At 35.8% G+C, this 16,965-nt stretch overlaps 1 protein-coding gene across 1 annotated transcript in view; it reads left to right on the forward strand.

The window, feature by feature from the left end:
* TppII (Tripeptidyl-peptidase II) overlaps positions 1–16,965 on the forward strand; it is a 53,480-nt gene that overhangs the window by 23,688 nt on the left and 12,827 nt on the right. The window contains exons 13-21 of the mRNA XM_071585423.1: positions 548–744; positions 3,885–4,069; positions 7,204–7,421; positions 7,561–7,686; positions 8,031–8,139; positions 8,726–9,021; positions 13,475–13,553; positions 13,910–14,057; positions 16,025–16,448. Coding sequence (XP_071441524.1) covers positions 548–744; positions 3,885–4,069; positions 7,204–7,421; positions 7,561–7,686; positions 8,031–8,139; positions 8,726–9,021; positions 13,475–13,553; positions 13,910–14,057; positions 16,025–16,448 — 1,782 coding nt within the window. The remainder of the gene's footprint in view (positions 1–547; positions 745–3,884; positions 4,070–7,203; positions 7,422–7,560; positions 7,687–8,030; positions 8,140–8,725; positions 9,022–13,474; positions 13,554–13,909; positions 14,058–16,024; positions 16,449–16,965) is intronic.

Here is a 16,965-nt window from a genome sequence, read left to right on the forward strand (position 1 = left end):
AAAGCGTCAATGACCTCAGAAATATTTGAGGAAGAGCTTCATGCCCCGGACAGGAAAATTCTGCGGCTTATTGATCATTCCTAGCCCAAACTTCTAATGTACACTTGAGAAATGTACAGTGACAAATTTTTCCTGCAAATTGTACTAGTGAGTTCCAACCACTGAATTTAGGTAAGATTCACTCATTTTAGCTGCATTATCAAAGAATGATTGTACAAAAATTCATATCTCGTCCTGACTAATGGATGCCCTTGCACCTCATATTGGAATTGGAAGCAAATTAAGTGATATGTAAACTGCTTTAGGAAGGCAGTGTTTTATATTGATTGTGATGAAGAAATACCAGTTAGTTAAAAGGTTATCCATGATGATGTTGATGATACTGTAGACAATAACGTCAGTAATTTAGCGTGTAAAAGTGACAATGCTCCTTTTCATGCTATTTGCATTTTACCACGTTCCACTTTTTTTTGGGTTCCCTGGAAAAGTGCAAATGAGGGTTATTACCGTGTATATTAATGTACTTTGTTCCATTCTGCATTTTCAGTGTAAAAGCATATGACATCAGCTGTCCTGACAAAGGGCCTGTGTTTGAGGTTCCCATTACAGTAGTAAGACCTCAGCATATACCACTATCCAGCTCTGGGTCTTCTCGTCCTGTACTTTCATTCCGTGATGTCTACTTCAAGTCTGGAGGCATTCAACGACATTTTGTCATGGTGCCAGAGGATGCCACTTGGGCAGGTAAGATGATAATTTCTATAATGTCATCTCTAATGGTTTTTGCCAGTAGTTAATTTTTTTCTGTTTCTATATTGTTTCGATGTTCTGGGAGCTTTTCATGTGGCTAGGATCTGATTCTGATGCACTTTGAAAAATATTAAAGGAGGTGGAAAACATGTACCTAATTTGGAGCAAGAAACATTTCTACTTTGGAAAGCAAAAGAAATAGTTTGTTTATGAAGCAGATAATGAATTAATAAGAAATTCTAAAAAGAAACTTAAGTTGACTTAATTTTGACATGAAAAAGTCAAATACAACTAATCATCCCAAATTTGTCTACGCAAATGACCTCAGCTGTCGGTCGCCTCCCCTAAATACTACTAATACAAATTTTTCTTCGAGTTTTTCCTCTTATAATCATTTTCCATAATGCCCTTCCATAACCCATTAACAGTATTTTTATGGCAAGTCCCGGGAGTGTAATAGTGTTTTTGAATTCTTTATATCCAGTCTGCTCTTGAAAATAACTCCCAAAATCTTAAGCCACCAACCTTCACAATACAATCAATGAAAGTTTTGACATTCAGCATTGAAGAAGTGGTCATCAGTGGTAGTAGTAGTGTTTGCCAAAATTCTAGAACTAAGGTTTCCATGGCATCCTAAATTTCAAAAGGGTTCCATTGACATTATTCTTTTACATGCAAGAAAATGCCTTTCAATGTTTATTGAATTTGTATATACAAGGTCTGTTGAAAAAGTATTGCGACTTTTGTGTTTTTTCAAAAATTATTTATTTATTAATGAATATCAATTTTTTCCCCTTCAAAGTAATCCCCATTAGATATTATACACTTGTGCCAACGTTTTTTCTCCAATCCTTTAAACGTTTCAAAAAATTATTTTTTGTGATCTTGTTCAGCTCCTCCTTCGATGCAGTCTTTAACTCGTCCATTGTAGCATAGCATCATCCTTTCATGAGCCTCTTCTGTTTCGGGAACAAGAAAAAGTCACTGGGGGCCAGATCTGGGGAATCCGGTGGCTGTAGCATCATTAGTGTATTGTTTTTGGCCAAAAATTCGCGCACAAGTAACGATGTGTGAGCAGGGGCGTTGTCATAGTGCAAAAGCCAGTTTTTGTTCTTCCACAAATCCAGGCGTTTGTGGCAGATTACTTTGTGCAAATTACGCATAACTTGCAGGTAATATTCTTTATTTACCGTTCTACCCTGTGGCAAGAACTCATGATGCACCACATGGGCCCCTGCAATCGAAGAAAACTGTAAGCAAAACTTTCGCATTTGACCGAACTTGGTGCGCTTTTTTCAGTCTTGGCTTGTGCTGCGGCTTCCATTGGGATGATTGAGCTTTAATTTCCTCGTCATGACCATAAATCCATGATTCGTTCCCAGTTATGACCCTCTGGAGCAAATTTGGGTCTTCGTGGAAGGAATCCAACACCTCATTAGCAATGTTAATGCATTGCTGTTTTTGGTCGAAATTGAGCAATTTTTGTATGAATTCCGCGGCGACCCGTGTCATGCCCAAATCATTGGTAAAAATCGAATGGCAATCGATATGTTTAGGTTCTCATCAACTTCTCTAACGGTGATTTGACAATTGGCCAATACTATTTTCTTCACTTCATCAATGTTTTCGTCTGTTGTTGCCGTGCTCGGGCGTCCAGCACGCTCTTCGTCCTTCACATCTTTTCGGCCCTATGAGAACATTTTGTACCTGCGATAAACGTTGCTTCGGTCCAAGGTAGCTTCTCCATATGCCACAGTCAAAATTCGGAATGCGTCTGCGCACTTAATTTCATTTTTCACACAAAATTTGACACAGATTCTTTGATCCATTTTTGGGAAGGGGCAAAAATCGAAGACAAGCCAATACACATCCAAACAAAATAGCTGTCAACAATTAACTGAATATTCAAAATGGCCAAAATTTTTGGCATAAGTGAGAGACGTAAGTACCAATATAACGCCACTAGAAATCAAAAATGAAATATACGTAGCCCACGAAAATTCTTAATTCTCGATACTTTTTGAACAGACCTCCTATGTACCTATACACTCACCCAGTGATAGTTACTCCTCCCAAAAAGACTTTGAGAGAAAAATATCCTGTCTCTCTGGTAAGTATGTATTTAAGAAGTTATTATCATATATTCTCATCCCTGTAAAAATCCGACCAATATAGCCTTGTATTCACCACACGCATGTACTTAATCATTTTTTTCATGGAATTGGTTAGCTGTATGGACTGTGGCTGTTTTCCTGTTAAAAAGTGTGAGATAAGTTAATAAATAGGAAAAGAACAATTGGGGAGGAATGAGATTAATTCCCTCCTTCCCCTTCTTTTAATTTTTAAATTGTTCAACTTTTGTGGTAATAGTGGTTGAAGAAATGTAAGCAAAATAAATGAATAGTTTTTACAGGTGAACAATTTGCCCTTGCAAGAGAAAGCATTCATCGATAGACAGTGATAATTATTGTAGTTTTACATTACACTGAAGCAGTAATTACTATTAATCAAGTCAAATTGCTGTCTTAAAGTTGATTCATATTTCTTAATGTGGAAAGTAGTGGTAATATGCTATTCTAACATAAAATGGTAATGTAGAATATTTGAAGCTCCATTTGGTGGGATTCATTCACAGTGGAGGGAAAGACATTCTGCTATTCCACAGTGTTGTCTATGTAAAGGCAACCATGATTTTTATGCTGGGTGCCATCGTTAAGTGATTCTAACCTGAAGATGATGCCTCAATCAAAATCATGGTCTTGCTGCAATATATGTTATTGTGGAGTAGTTATGCTTCCTTTTTGCCGTAGTCAAAATGTAGATAATATTTTTTGTGATTGCTTGTTAAGAGTTTTGTGAAAGTATTGAGAAAAATTTCTCTCCCTAGAGCGTTCGTATATTGAATGCTCAGTATTTTTTGCTTAGCCTAATAGGGATGTTTTGAGAGCAAACAGTAAAACTTGAGGTTCAGATGTTAATGATAGTTTTATTCTAGATAATATCTTGTTCTTGTTATATTTACGCTCTTCCTTGTTACCTTGAGAAAGGAAGAAGTTTCTTCACATGTTTATGCTATTCAAATGTTGAATTCTTCCTTAGTAATTATCTCTATTTTGGTTAATTGTTTTGCCCAGTGGTGCGTCTTCAATTGCCTGCTGAGAGGGAAAAGGCTATCAGTGGAATGTCTTGCAGTGGGAGCAGTCGCTTTGTCATCCATTGCCTCCAACTACGTCCGCAGCTAGTTTGCAAAACTTTAGAATTCCACAAAATGGTTAATGTGGCTCCCCAGTTGGATGCGGTACAAGGATTCCCTGTCAGAGTAAGTGAATAAATATGTTTGAGGCTTCCCCTTTACTTGAACTTATAATGATGCTTATTAAATATCTTTGATTCTTACCAATTAAGAATTCTGAAAAATTAACAAAAGAACTTTCCATAAAGGTAAGCATCATAATATGAGTAAACGAGATTACTTTATTTATTAAGGCCAGCCTGTCATTTTTGTGTGGCTTTAACATCTGAAGGGCAGTTTAAATGGGGACACCTTGGTGGGGTTCTGTAATGGAAATGCTGTGGTTTGCAGGGAAAGAACACGTCATCCAGAAATAAGATTTTGTGGCCATCAACTAGGCAAGGATCTCTGTGCTGAGGGCAGTTGTGTATGAAATTTCCAAGTGCAGTGGAACCTCATACGACGAGTATAATTTGTTCCACGGTTGTTATCGTAATGTGAAATACTTTTTTAGTTACACAAATTTGGCATACGAATTAATGTAAAATATGGTAATGCATTCCATGCCAAAAAAAATTAGGTAAAAGATTCATTCAAAGAAAATTACATGTACATTGTTTAGGATTGTGAATCATATTTATCTTTTCTTCTACAGTGGAATGAAGCATCCAGGAATGCAAACTTTGAAAAAATAAGAATCAAAATAAATAGTATATTATTTATGCTACATTCCTAATTCCTTTTCACAAGGAAGTCTTCTAGAGACATTTGTTTTTGCTGATGCTTCAAAATTTTGTAAAAGTGCAACTCAGATTTATCATTAAATAAATTTTTGATGTACATCACCACTGCCTTATTAGGGCAATGCCTTACACACATGCAATAGTTTCTTATGATCTTCACATCACATTTAGCTTGCTATTTTGGACTTAACACTCTCGAAGGCTCTCGGACTTTCTGAATGGTAAATAAGCAGGGTTTTAATTTTCAAATCATTGCTTGCATTTGTACAAAATAACAGCGTGAGACAACCTTTGATTGGCTTGTGACTGGGCAATGCATTTTCTTCTACTGTTACGTGTAGAAATATAGGTTCACTTTGGTATCTTCTTCCAGAAGAGACCCATTTCGTCACAGTTAAATACCTTTTCAGGGCCAATAACCCTCAAAATCTACAAGTTTCTTGTCACCAATGAAGTTCTCTGTTGCCTTTGACTCAGAGCTTGCTGCTTCACCATGTCTCACAACATCCTGGATGCCGGTTCTTCTCGTAAACTTCTCAAAGCATTCATGGGTCCCCTAAAATACTTGTTCAGCCATTGATAATTCTGACATCTTCTAAACAAGGTTATCAAAGATCACTTTCCCCTTCACACAAATGATATTCTCGTTTTTAGTTTCTCATTGCATTGCTTTTCTTTTATCCATATGATAAGTAACCTTTCAACATCATTGAAAATGTGTGCCCATTTCATAGATATTCTTGTCACTTTCTTTTAAGAATCTATCTCCTTAATTTTGTCCTTGGTTTTGAAGAAAATGCAAATCGTTGATGTTGATTGATTGATGATGTGCATTCTAGATCAGTAATGGTCACATCTTGTTCCCGGTTTTCAATGACTTTTTCTTTGGGGTCAATTTTAGAACTATGCACAAAATATTATTAAATTTTGCACCAAAGAATCACTAGTAATAAACCTGAACACAAGTTTGGAAAAATATATGATCACCAGCCAAGGCTAGTGAAACCAGTGCTAAACACAAGCTGAAGTAGCAGCATGCAATCATTCCGGTAATTCCCTTTATCTTGTCACTCAAAATGCAAATTACTCGCTATGCGAGGTGCTCGTTAAGCGAGGTTCCACTCTATTCAGGTAGCCAATAAACTTGTGTTGTCAGATGGCATTGAAATTACAGAGCATCTGAGTTACTTTTATACCTAACTCAAAACACCTGCGCCAGGTCACTGATATTAATAAACACTACCCACCATCAAATACCATCTTTCCCTCCACAAATCCTTAATTCAAGACCACATGTGGTGAATCAAAGTGCATAGATTCATAGTAGATAGTAATTTTCTAAATAATAGAAGATTACTATTATGTCTAATGATAGTAACTAGGCCTTCCAATTTTGGTTTTAAATGCCTCTGCTCCTGATGCCCCTGTATCAGTTTTTCAAGATTGAATAATGTATCAACATGGAAATGGTTGTTACCCAAAAATGTACCCAATATTCACCATGATGTCACAAGCTTTTTGCAGTTCATAATTACTCGTCAAGCATCCATAAGATTATAGATTGAGGAGATGTAATGAAAGTAATGGTGTTAAAAAATGAAATAGTTCTCTGTTTTGGCTATCAAGATCAGAAATGTCTGGGGTTATTAGGCATTTCTAATGTTGGCGAGGGGACAGAGCCTTTCACTGGGGAATGGAAAAAGATTTCAATGAGAGAGTTTGCGTCAACACTGTCTATAACTGAGCTGATATCTCATCTCATGATGTATGAATACTACATATTTTCATCACTTTTAATTTTGAAAGTCCCATTGTTTACAAAATGACCAATTTCAAAATTTAATGCTTAATGTAGGCAGAAATGTCTCAGCCAATGCAGTACCTTGGGAAATATTTACAAAAATTATGGCAGCCTGTGTCTCTTGGCAGTTGTCCCAGCTTGCAAACCTCTACTTTTGTAATCTTCACAGAGGAGCAAAATAGAGAATTTTTCAATTGAACCATAGTTATTATGCATGGGGATTTATGGGTAAGTATGCTAATTGATAGTTAAGTCCCACAACAAATTTGCTGGGAAAGAGTATTGAATTTCCAAAATATGTATTTTCCTGCCCATGTGAGACTCTTTTAGGTCACCATTGAAAAAAGCTCAGCTGAGATTTTTCCATTTTTCCAGTGAGACTTAAACAATGATTATCTTGGCTATGAAGAATATATTTCGAGTATTTACGATTGTAACAAGATTTTCTTTTAATGAAAGACCTGGTATTAACACTTTTAGGCATGTGGTATAATTCTTCAATAATGGATTAGTAGAAATAAAAAAGAATGTTTCTCTTTAGTTTATCAAATTTTTATTTTGCTTTTTGCTATCAAACTGCCTTTTATTATTTTTTTCCTAGAAATTTCTTAAGCAGTGTTATCCAAGTTTTCTATTTTAATAGTTTCTAAGCAATGTTCTGTCAATGATCATTTCAGGGTGGGGTAGTTTTGGAAGTAGTGGTAGCCAAATGGTGGGCTAGCTTAGGGAAAGCATGGCTGGATTATTCAATAGAGTTCCATGGTCTTCGTCCAGAGCATCCAGTGGTTTCCATGCATGGAGGTGAAGGAATAATGCAGGTGGAAGTGCGAAGTAGTCTCCGTCATGAAGATGTAGCTCCAGCTGTTTCCCTCAAAAATCAAGTTCTAGTACTCAGGTTAGAATCCATGCTTTGTGGTGGCAAAATTTAAAACACTCTTGATTGATTGATTATTTCTTTCTTAAGTTCATTGATGCTCGACTATTTTGCATGCACAACTGTGGCTGTTTGTGGCTAATAATTAATTTTATTTTAGGCCTACTGAATCTAAAATTGGGCCATTAACTACACGCGATGTCATTCCACCTGGAAGACAAATTTATGAATTGCATTTGACTTATGATTTCCATGTTGCAAAGGCAACAGAAATAACTCCAAACAGGTAAGATTCTATTTAATTTTAAGTTACACTGTGGTATCCAAACTAGTTGTTATGTTGGAAGTAAGTTGCTCCTGACTTATTTTCCACTAGATATGTTTACTTAATGATGATGAAAATTCTTATCTAAGGCTGAAAACTTTGTACTTGTTGTAATTCCAGTTTTTATGTTAGTTAATGTAAAGTTTTCTTCTGAATATGTGGGTACAAAAATAATTTGCTTGACTGAGAGATCTTTGCATGACATCCATAAATCTCAAAATTTGTATTCTCATGTTAGTGCCCTCTATGGATGTATTTTATTTTTGATCTAGCTTTGTCTTAAAATTTATGTTATCTCATTTCAGTACATTATTGAGTGATCTTCTGTATGAGTCAGAATTTGAATCCCAACTTTGGATGATTTTTGATTCCAATAAACAGCTGATTGCTGCAGGTGATGCCTATCCATGCAAGGTGATTAATTATTAGTGTTAATCTTATGAAATCTAATATATGTACACCTCTTAGACTAAAATGCCTACTCCAATTTATAATACCACAATATTAGGTACTTCTATAGTTAATTTTTCAGAGCAGTTACATACGTAATTATGTTATAGTTTGAATAAAAACATTGTTTTATTTTGGTATTTAGGTGACCTCATATAATTTATTTGTGCAAAACCTAATTTATCTTTATAATGGTTAAAAAATGTTATTATTATTCTTGTAGACAACAATGAATTCATAAAATTTAAGATGATACAACCCATTCTCGGTGCTTTAATTGGTTCTAAGAAAATTGGTCTGTAAATTAAAGTGCTTTCTGGAACAATGAAAATGATTGAGAGACCTTGAATATTCAGTATTGCTAGGAATAGTGTCATATTTCTCTAACTGAGCTGTCTGTCATATTATTGTTTGAGAATATTGAGTTGAGAAAATTGATCAATGTAAAAAAGATAGTAGAATTTCCACGTTGACATTTGTGTTCCTAATACATAAGGAGTACTTAATATTATTACTTCTGAAGCCTGACTTTGGCGTTCCTTGATTTCAGTACGTGGCCAAAGTGGAGAAGGGTGACTTCACTCTCCGACTGCATGTACGCCATGAGCGCCGTGATGCCCTTGAGAGACTCACTGATCTCCCCTTGCTCCTGTCCCAAAGGCTGCCCTCTCCAATCTCGTTGGACGTGTATGCTTCATATTCGCAGGCAATGCTCTCAGCTGGATCACCATCTACAGGATCATCATCAGCATCTGGACCGCATTCTGGGGGAAAAAAAATGCCTGTGACACAACTCTCACCTGGTTCTATTCTGCCCATCTACATTGCTCCCATTTCCAATGAGAAGTAAATTACATCATTATCTTATTTGATTGTGGGAACGTGTCCCCGTTAACCTAAATTGCACTCCACAATTTAGAGCGCTCATTTGTGAGGCAAACAATTTTGGAAAAAAATGTCATAATGTTTTTTTCAAATGGAAAATTTGCGTTTGAGATTGGCAAGATAATCAACAGAAATGTTTGCTTTTGTACTATTGAAACAAAATCATTTTATGTTTCAAGTCTTTGTATAAGTATATGTGTAAGGTTGGGAGGGAAAATTCAACATATTGGACATTTCTCCTTGCCAACAGTCAATTTTCAAATTATACTCCCATTTATGGTTGGGTTGCATTTGAATCTATTTTATATTTAAAAATATTTAAGCATTTAAACTTTTCATAATTGTGATTTGGTTTAAAATATGAATGCCTCAAGTACAAGTTAAATCTTTTATTAACCATAAATGTATATCTAGTAGTAGTAGTAGTAGTAGTTTTGAGGGGAGGCGACCGACAGCTAAGGTCATTTGCGCCATAGGGGATGGATAGGAAAGGATGAAGGGTGGAGAGAAACCCGGCATCGGCATTAGCCTACTCTTTACGAAAGGCGCCAAGGGGTCCGCAGTTTAACGTCCCATCCGACGGACGGCGTACTCACTCAAAGTGCCCCCCACAAAGCACCTCAAGTAGGGATCGAGATACCTCTGAAAAATATTCAACACCGCCGGGATTTGAACCCGCGCCCTCATGGTGGGAGGCCAGTACGTTAGCCCCCGCACCATCTCGATCCCCTGATATTTATCGATATCGAGATGGTGCGGGGGCTAACGTACTGGCCTCCCACCATGAGGATCCCCTGATATTTTCCTTAAGTTCAGGTCAAATGAGCAAAAAATGGCCAACAGAATAACAGCACATAGGGACACACACAGACCTGTGTAAAAATAAGTTATTAACTCAATAGAAGTGGTTGAAAAGCGATAAAATAAAACTTCATACTCACATACTACCTTGATCAAAAATTTCCCGGAATTTATTCAGAAAATTAAAAATACAAGTTTATTCATCTAAATCTATATTGTCCCCTTCAAAGTAATCCCCATCGACTGCAACACACTTATGCCAGCGCTTGATCCAATCCTCGAAACATTTTTTTATATTCGGTTTTCGGTATGTCCATCAGTGCTTCCTGCGATTTTTCCATTACTTCCTCTCGGCTGCTAAAACGCGTTCCCCGTAATGGTTTTTTAACTCGATTGAACAGAAAGAAGTCACAGGGAGCCAAATCAGGTGAATTCGGTGGCTGTTGGATGGTATTTGTTGCATTTTTCGTCAAAAAATTACGAATAATGATAGCACTGTGTGACGGTGCGTTATCATGGTGCAAAATCCACGAGTTTTCTGCCCACATTTCTGGTCTCTTTCGGCGAATTGCTTCACGCAAACGTCTCATAACGCCCAAATAATACTCTTTGTTTACTGTCTGGCCTTCTGGCAAAAATTCATGATGCACTACACCGTTGTAATCCATGAAAACCGTCAGCATTGCCTTCTTTTTTGACTGAAAACGACGTGGTTTTTTTGGTCTCGGCTCATTTGGTGAACGCCATTCACTTGCCTGATGTCTGGATTGCGTGTCGTACTCATAAACCCACGTCTCGTCTCCAGTAATGATCCTTTTGATGAATGTGGGATCGGATTCAGCCTCGCAAATCATGTCTTTTGCGACGTCAACACGGTCTCTTTTTTGCATGAAATTGAGGTCTTTTGGCACCAACTTTGCTGCTACACGACGGAAACCCAAATCATTAACCACAATGTCTTGGGCGGATCCATAGGCAATGTTCAAGTCCTCCGCTATTTCTCTGATGGTTAATTTGCGGTTATTGACCAACATTTCTTTAACTTTATCAATTTTTTCACCGACTTTCGATGTCGATGGTCTGCCACTGCGTTCATCATCTTCGATTGACTCACGACCACTTCTGAACCGCTCGTGCCACTGGTAAACGACCGTTTTTTTTAGAGAATCGTTGCCGAAACACTTTTCCAACATTTCCAACGTCCGTGCGCCACTAAATCCGTTTTTTACGCAAAATTTAATACAAGTTCGTTGTTGCAAATTTAAATCCATTTCTGCAATTGTAAAAAATCGCCAACACACACAGAGATAGATGTACTCTTGGCTACGTAACTTTTGCAAATGTCAAGTTATGACACTAAGATTTAAAGGGAATATCAACAACAGATGTACCAATTTAACAAAAAAAACAGAACTCAAATCGGAACGATGGGCGCGGCACACGGTGGTTATTCCGGGAACTTTTTGATCAAGGTAGTATTCTTAAGTGGCTTATGTATGAGCCAGAAAAATTCATTTTTTGCCAAACTTATGTTGGATTATGGATTCCAAAAAGTTTCACTTTCTTGTAAATTTGCATAAGTCAAATTTATTTTTTCATTATTCAGAAGAAGGAAAGAATTTTTTTAATTATGCTCAAAGAAATATGGTGAATCCTTGTTAATCTATATGTGGTTAATCTAAGCACCTTGTTAATCTGGACAGGGTCCAGTCATACACTAAAGACCGTTCCTTAATGAGTTGCTAAACAAGATTCTAATCTGAAAAAGAAGAAGGTTTTAAGTGTATGCTCTCCAGTTAGATGTTGATGCCCAGAATATTGACCAGAAACCTCAGAAAACACTAAGTTCCTGGAGGATGAAAAGTTAGAAGAAGTTGTCCTTAGGTAATGCGCCCAGCAATGATCAAGTGACAGGAATTTATGGTATTGAAATTCAAGATGAATCAAAAAAACTTGCTGAACACTTACATGCAGAGAACTTCATTGCAAGATTTACAATTATGTGAAATGTATAATTCAAATGAAAACAGGCATGTAATGGTGAGATTTGCTAGAAAAACACCTTGTTTTCAGTGTTAATCCTAAGCTCCTGGATGAAAAAGCAGTGAAGAAGGAGCCTAGATATTTCCATGTGATAATTTAGATGGTTGCCACAAGTCGAAGAGTGTTGTGGGGTAATTTCAAAAACCCAGAGCTCTGAGCAAAATAATTAATGACCTGCTAATAGGTATTTGGCAAGTGCATGGTTTATCAAAGTTGTCACAATTGACTGGTTCCACAATCACTTTGTTCCCAAAGTTGCAATATACTGAATCGATGTTTTAGGAATTCCAAAGAATGAGGTAAAAGCAGTTTTGATTTTGGAAAAGTAGCCCCTCCCATTCTGATGATGACAATTTTGGAATGGTAAGTTAGGTGTATTGCTTTATTCCCAAATACAACTTCTTTCAATTTCAACCGATGAATTAGGAGTAATTAATGCTTGCAACTGGTTGCATTTTTTTAATGAAGTTTTAGAGTTTGTTTGAGATAAGTGATGATGGGCTTGAAGACAGCAGGGGACAGAGGAAAATAATGAATATAAAAAAGTATATCTGAAGTTTGTGTACTTGAACTTGCTGATTCGTGGAGGCAGATGAAACAATGCACTATTGCTATTTTTTGGAAAAATATGTTGTGCAAAGAGGAGGTTGATTTCCTTTTCACAGGATTTGAACCTTACAGTTATCAGGAACTTTTGCAGCTTGCGGGGGAAATATCCTTGGATACAAATGCAAATATTAAAGCTGTTGAGGACTGGCTTTATGTTGATGGAGTCAATGTGGACTTCCAACCATTAATAGTAGAAGAAATAGCTGATAGTGTTTTGGCAGCAGGAAATGTATTTTAGGAATCTTACGAGAAGACTGAAAAATTTGTCTAAATCTCAAAGGTCTGGGAGAGCCTGGATACTATCATAAATGTTATAGATGAAATGTTGGACACATAAATGCAACAATAGTGTGGACATTTGAGAACTCTACAGGAGATTGTAACATGTAAGCAACTCCAAAGGAATATAAGTAGATTTTTCAAAATATTTCCCTCTTCTTCCCATGCATCTTGATATAATTTACATATGCCAGAGATCAAGCATTAACTGAGCCACACTACTGAAATTTTCAAAAGAAAACTAGCACAATTTTTAATATTAGACTTGCATTTTATCAAATAAAAGCCTGATTGATTTACTTAATGTAGGGAAATAGGTTAAAAAAGTTACTGTTAGTGTTACTGCTTAAGTGACTTATAGTGTATTATCATTGTTGTTGAAGTTACTGAAGAATAACCAAGATAACGTTTGAAATTATCCTGCAGTGTATTTTGTTTAAATAGGATATTATTAAAGTTGTCACCAATTACAAAGAATATTGGTGAAAAGGAATCCTTGAGATTACATCTGTCAAATCCTTGGTTAATCTGGATTTCACTTAAGTGGCACAAGCTCTGGCCCCATATAGTCTGAATTTGCAAGGGTTTACTGTTAATGCTAGAGATCAAGAAGTCATATTTTTCTAATGAAGTAAAAATGTTGACTTTAATTTTGTGTTTTATCTTAATCTCACTTTTTCAGATCTATCAAAAGTTCTACTTATGGACAATACCTGTCAGGGGCAATATCATATGCGAAGGATGAAATTGGGAAGAAAGTGGTATGAACAAATATTCAAATATTTAACTTTGTTCCAAAAAATAGTTTTTATGTGTGCTTCTTCTGAGGTTTTGTTTTGTAATGTATACAATAGACTCGACTTAAAATCATGGCATTTAAAATAATGGTGATGCACATTAACTGAGATATTGCTTCCTTATCTTTGAAATCACTTCAGATATTAATTAATCATGTAATGTCACTAGTTTCCATTTAGCCATCACCGCCCTCAAACATGTCTCTTTGCTGGAAGAAGGTTTTTATTTTGGGTTGGACCTAAGTGATGTCACATGAACTAGCCTTTTACTAATTAAATACTTGAAATTATCATTATCTTTCACCTTTCCTCCATTGTAGGATGTCTATCCCTTCAAATACATAATTCCTGAGGCACCTAAGAAATCTGCATCTCCCAAAGTTGATTCCAAGGATAAGGAAAGGACAAAATGGGATGAGTATTGTGAGGCTCTGAGAGACCTCAAAACAACATGGTTGTCCAAAATGGGTAATTACAGATTTAATTTTCTTGGTTGCCTCATTAACTTCTTAGAATTTGGAAGATTTTTTCTGTTTTTGGATGATTTGTCATAATTTAAGCATCTGTTCAGGAGATGTGACATCATATAAAATTAGAAGGATAGAGATATCAAGATGTAGCCTAAAAATAAACATGACTCTCCTGAAAGACCTCTTAGGGGTTGTTCGTATAATATTTCTCGCCAGAAAAAGGAGCTTGACAGAATATGGAATAAGGGGAAGGGTGCAGGACTTGGGATGTCACACTAAGGTATGCCAGTTTTCTGGAGAAGCTAATTACAGTGCAACTTAGGTGCTTCTCTTCTGCTGTTATGCAGCAGAATACCTTGGAGATGCATTTGATTAATAATCAACCTAAAATTTTAATGAAGTTTTCAAATGTTAACAAATGAATTGCTGTGAACAAAAGCTAGCCATATGTGCTGTTCATTAATATTTTTCTTGATTTATGTCTCCTAAATATAATTTGAGTAAGGTATAATTTGCATGTTAATTTATCTTATATTTTATGTTTTTAATGAATATTCATAATGAGGAAAGTATTCATGATAAAGATAAACAAGCAGATGAATTCCTTTGCAAAATAGTATCTTGATCAAATCGCACAATGGATAAATAAATCAAACAAAAATTAAATGGAAAACAAGTAGGGTCTGATTTGGCTTTCTGGAATTCAATTACCAGCATTTAGATATATTTTAGCTTTATCTCAACCCTCTCAGTTTTTGTCAAATGGTATGTAGGCTGTTCATTTTAATTTTTGGTTCTCTCAATTGTGGTAGGGGTCATATGCTAGTTGTGGGGGTAGACACAGTGCACGTTTTTTTGCATGGGAGGGAAGGGATCAGAAAAGGCTAGAAATTTTCTTTCACTTGCAGGATGGTACTTGCAAAGATAGTCATTAGTTTAGAATATATCTGTCAAGGTATGATGTAATATGAAAGCCACTACATTAGAATGTTTAAAAATGTATCTTTATTTTTACGTAATTTACTTTTACATGATGCTGACTTTCATTATCCTCATCCATTATGTAAAATTGATAAAAAGGTATTATTACAATGATTTTACTGTATCTCCAAGTGCAATTATTATTGGTCCATTGAATTATTGAAATAATGAATTTTTACTGCTGCAGGACATAAGGAGAGTGTATATTAGGGAGATGGAAGTAGGAAAAGTGATGAAATTAATAATATGATTCCTATAGGACAAACTGCATATACTTCAATATTTACATTTACAAGCACTTCTGTAATCTGGCCTTAAAGTGAACTTTCATTTGAGATTATTCTTCAAGAAACCTCTGTCTCATTTTTCTTTGTAGGCGATATGTTTTCCCAAAATAGATGTAAAACATGCAGTGTAGATTATCTTTAATTTAGTACATCAACTGATCAAAGAATCCTTGACTCTATTAATAACAATTGACATAAAATGACTATAAAATGCCTCATCATAATCTCATCAGGGAAAATAGATTTTTAAAACTACTTCCTTTCATCATTCAAGAGTGACAATATTTGTTTGTCTATAATTGTAGCTCTATTTGCAGGTTTACTCTGAGGTTGATAGATGTGTATTTTCCAAAAGAAAACCCTATACTTAGAATTTATTTAGATTTTCCACAATTTTGGTAATGAATATAATAACAAATCATCTTAATTCAGGTGAGATTGGGACAAATTGCTAGATGTGAATTTTTAATTGAAAACTTATAATTAATTGTTACATTAAGAAAAATATGTAGTAATATTGGTTGATTTAATGAATTCTTTGGGCAAGGTGAAGCAATACTTATTGGTGGTATTTTGAGTTGATACTTCTTTGGAATGCACTGCCAAGTTAAAGGGCTTCATTCATGATGCCAGGTTAACCATAGTGTCAAGTGTTCAAGCTGTGACCAGAGTGTTTTTTTGTAATCCTCTTTTACAGAATTGATCCAGCAAAGTACTGCTTTGTATGAAGAGCTCAAGTCCTCTCACCCTGATCACTTAGCCGTTCATGTAGCTCGTCTGCAGTCCCTGGAAGCAGAGAAAGAAAAACTGAAAGAAAAGAAGAAGGACAGTGGGAAGAAAGGGGCCAACAAGGCATCAGAAGGAGGGAAGGAGGCGGAGAAGGGAAAGGAAGGGGAAAAGGAAATAGATGAAAAGGCGAGCGCAAGCTCAGAGAAAGGCAGTCACGGTGATGATGGGGAAAAGGAGGTTGGAGACGACTGCAAACAGGAGAAAATCATTTCTATTTTACGTCAGATTGTGATTGTTGCTGATGCAGTTATCAAGGCTGTGAATCAACCTTCTCTTCTTGCTTATTACGGGATGAAAGTGGATAATCGACCTGATGCTAGTAAAATAAAAGGGTATGGAATTTTTTTCTTTTGAGTGAATATAAATAATAAATTTGGCATATTATGTGCTGCTCAAGATTGCTCCACCATAGTGCACATCTTCCAATTCAAGGAGTTTGTTACAGTGGTTCATTGCTTAAAGTTTAACACTAGAGTGAAACTTCACCTTGCAGTTCTCCAAATACAAACAGTAGTCCAGTTATGAATATCCCCAAAGTCATCTGAGTTGTTCAAACCTAGATAACTGAGATACTTTTGTAAGTACTAGTTTATCTTTCAAAAATGCTGCTTGTTCCAGCTGAGTTCATAATTGGTCCATGATATTGAAGCAATATTAATTTCTTCTTGAGTCATCAAAGTTATTTGGAGTAAAAAATATGCCCACTAGGGCTAAAAAAAATTTTAAGTTCAATTTTAACTTTCTTCTAAGCACGAACTCAGCAAAAATTGATTTTTAATCTCAAATTCAATGCTTTATGAATTACAAAAGCCAGTGATTGTGGCTCAATCAAATGCATTTTGCTTTTAT

Source organism: Hetaerina americana, unplaced genomic scaffold (assembly GCF_022747635.1).
Source record: "Hetaerina americana unplaced genomic scaffold, ioHetAmer1.1.p SCAF_2, whole genome shotgun sequence".
Lineage (NCBI taxonomy): Eukaryota > Metazoa > Arthropoda > Insecta > Odonata > Calopterygidae > Hetaerina > Hetaerina americana.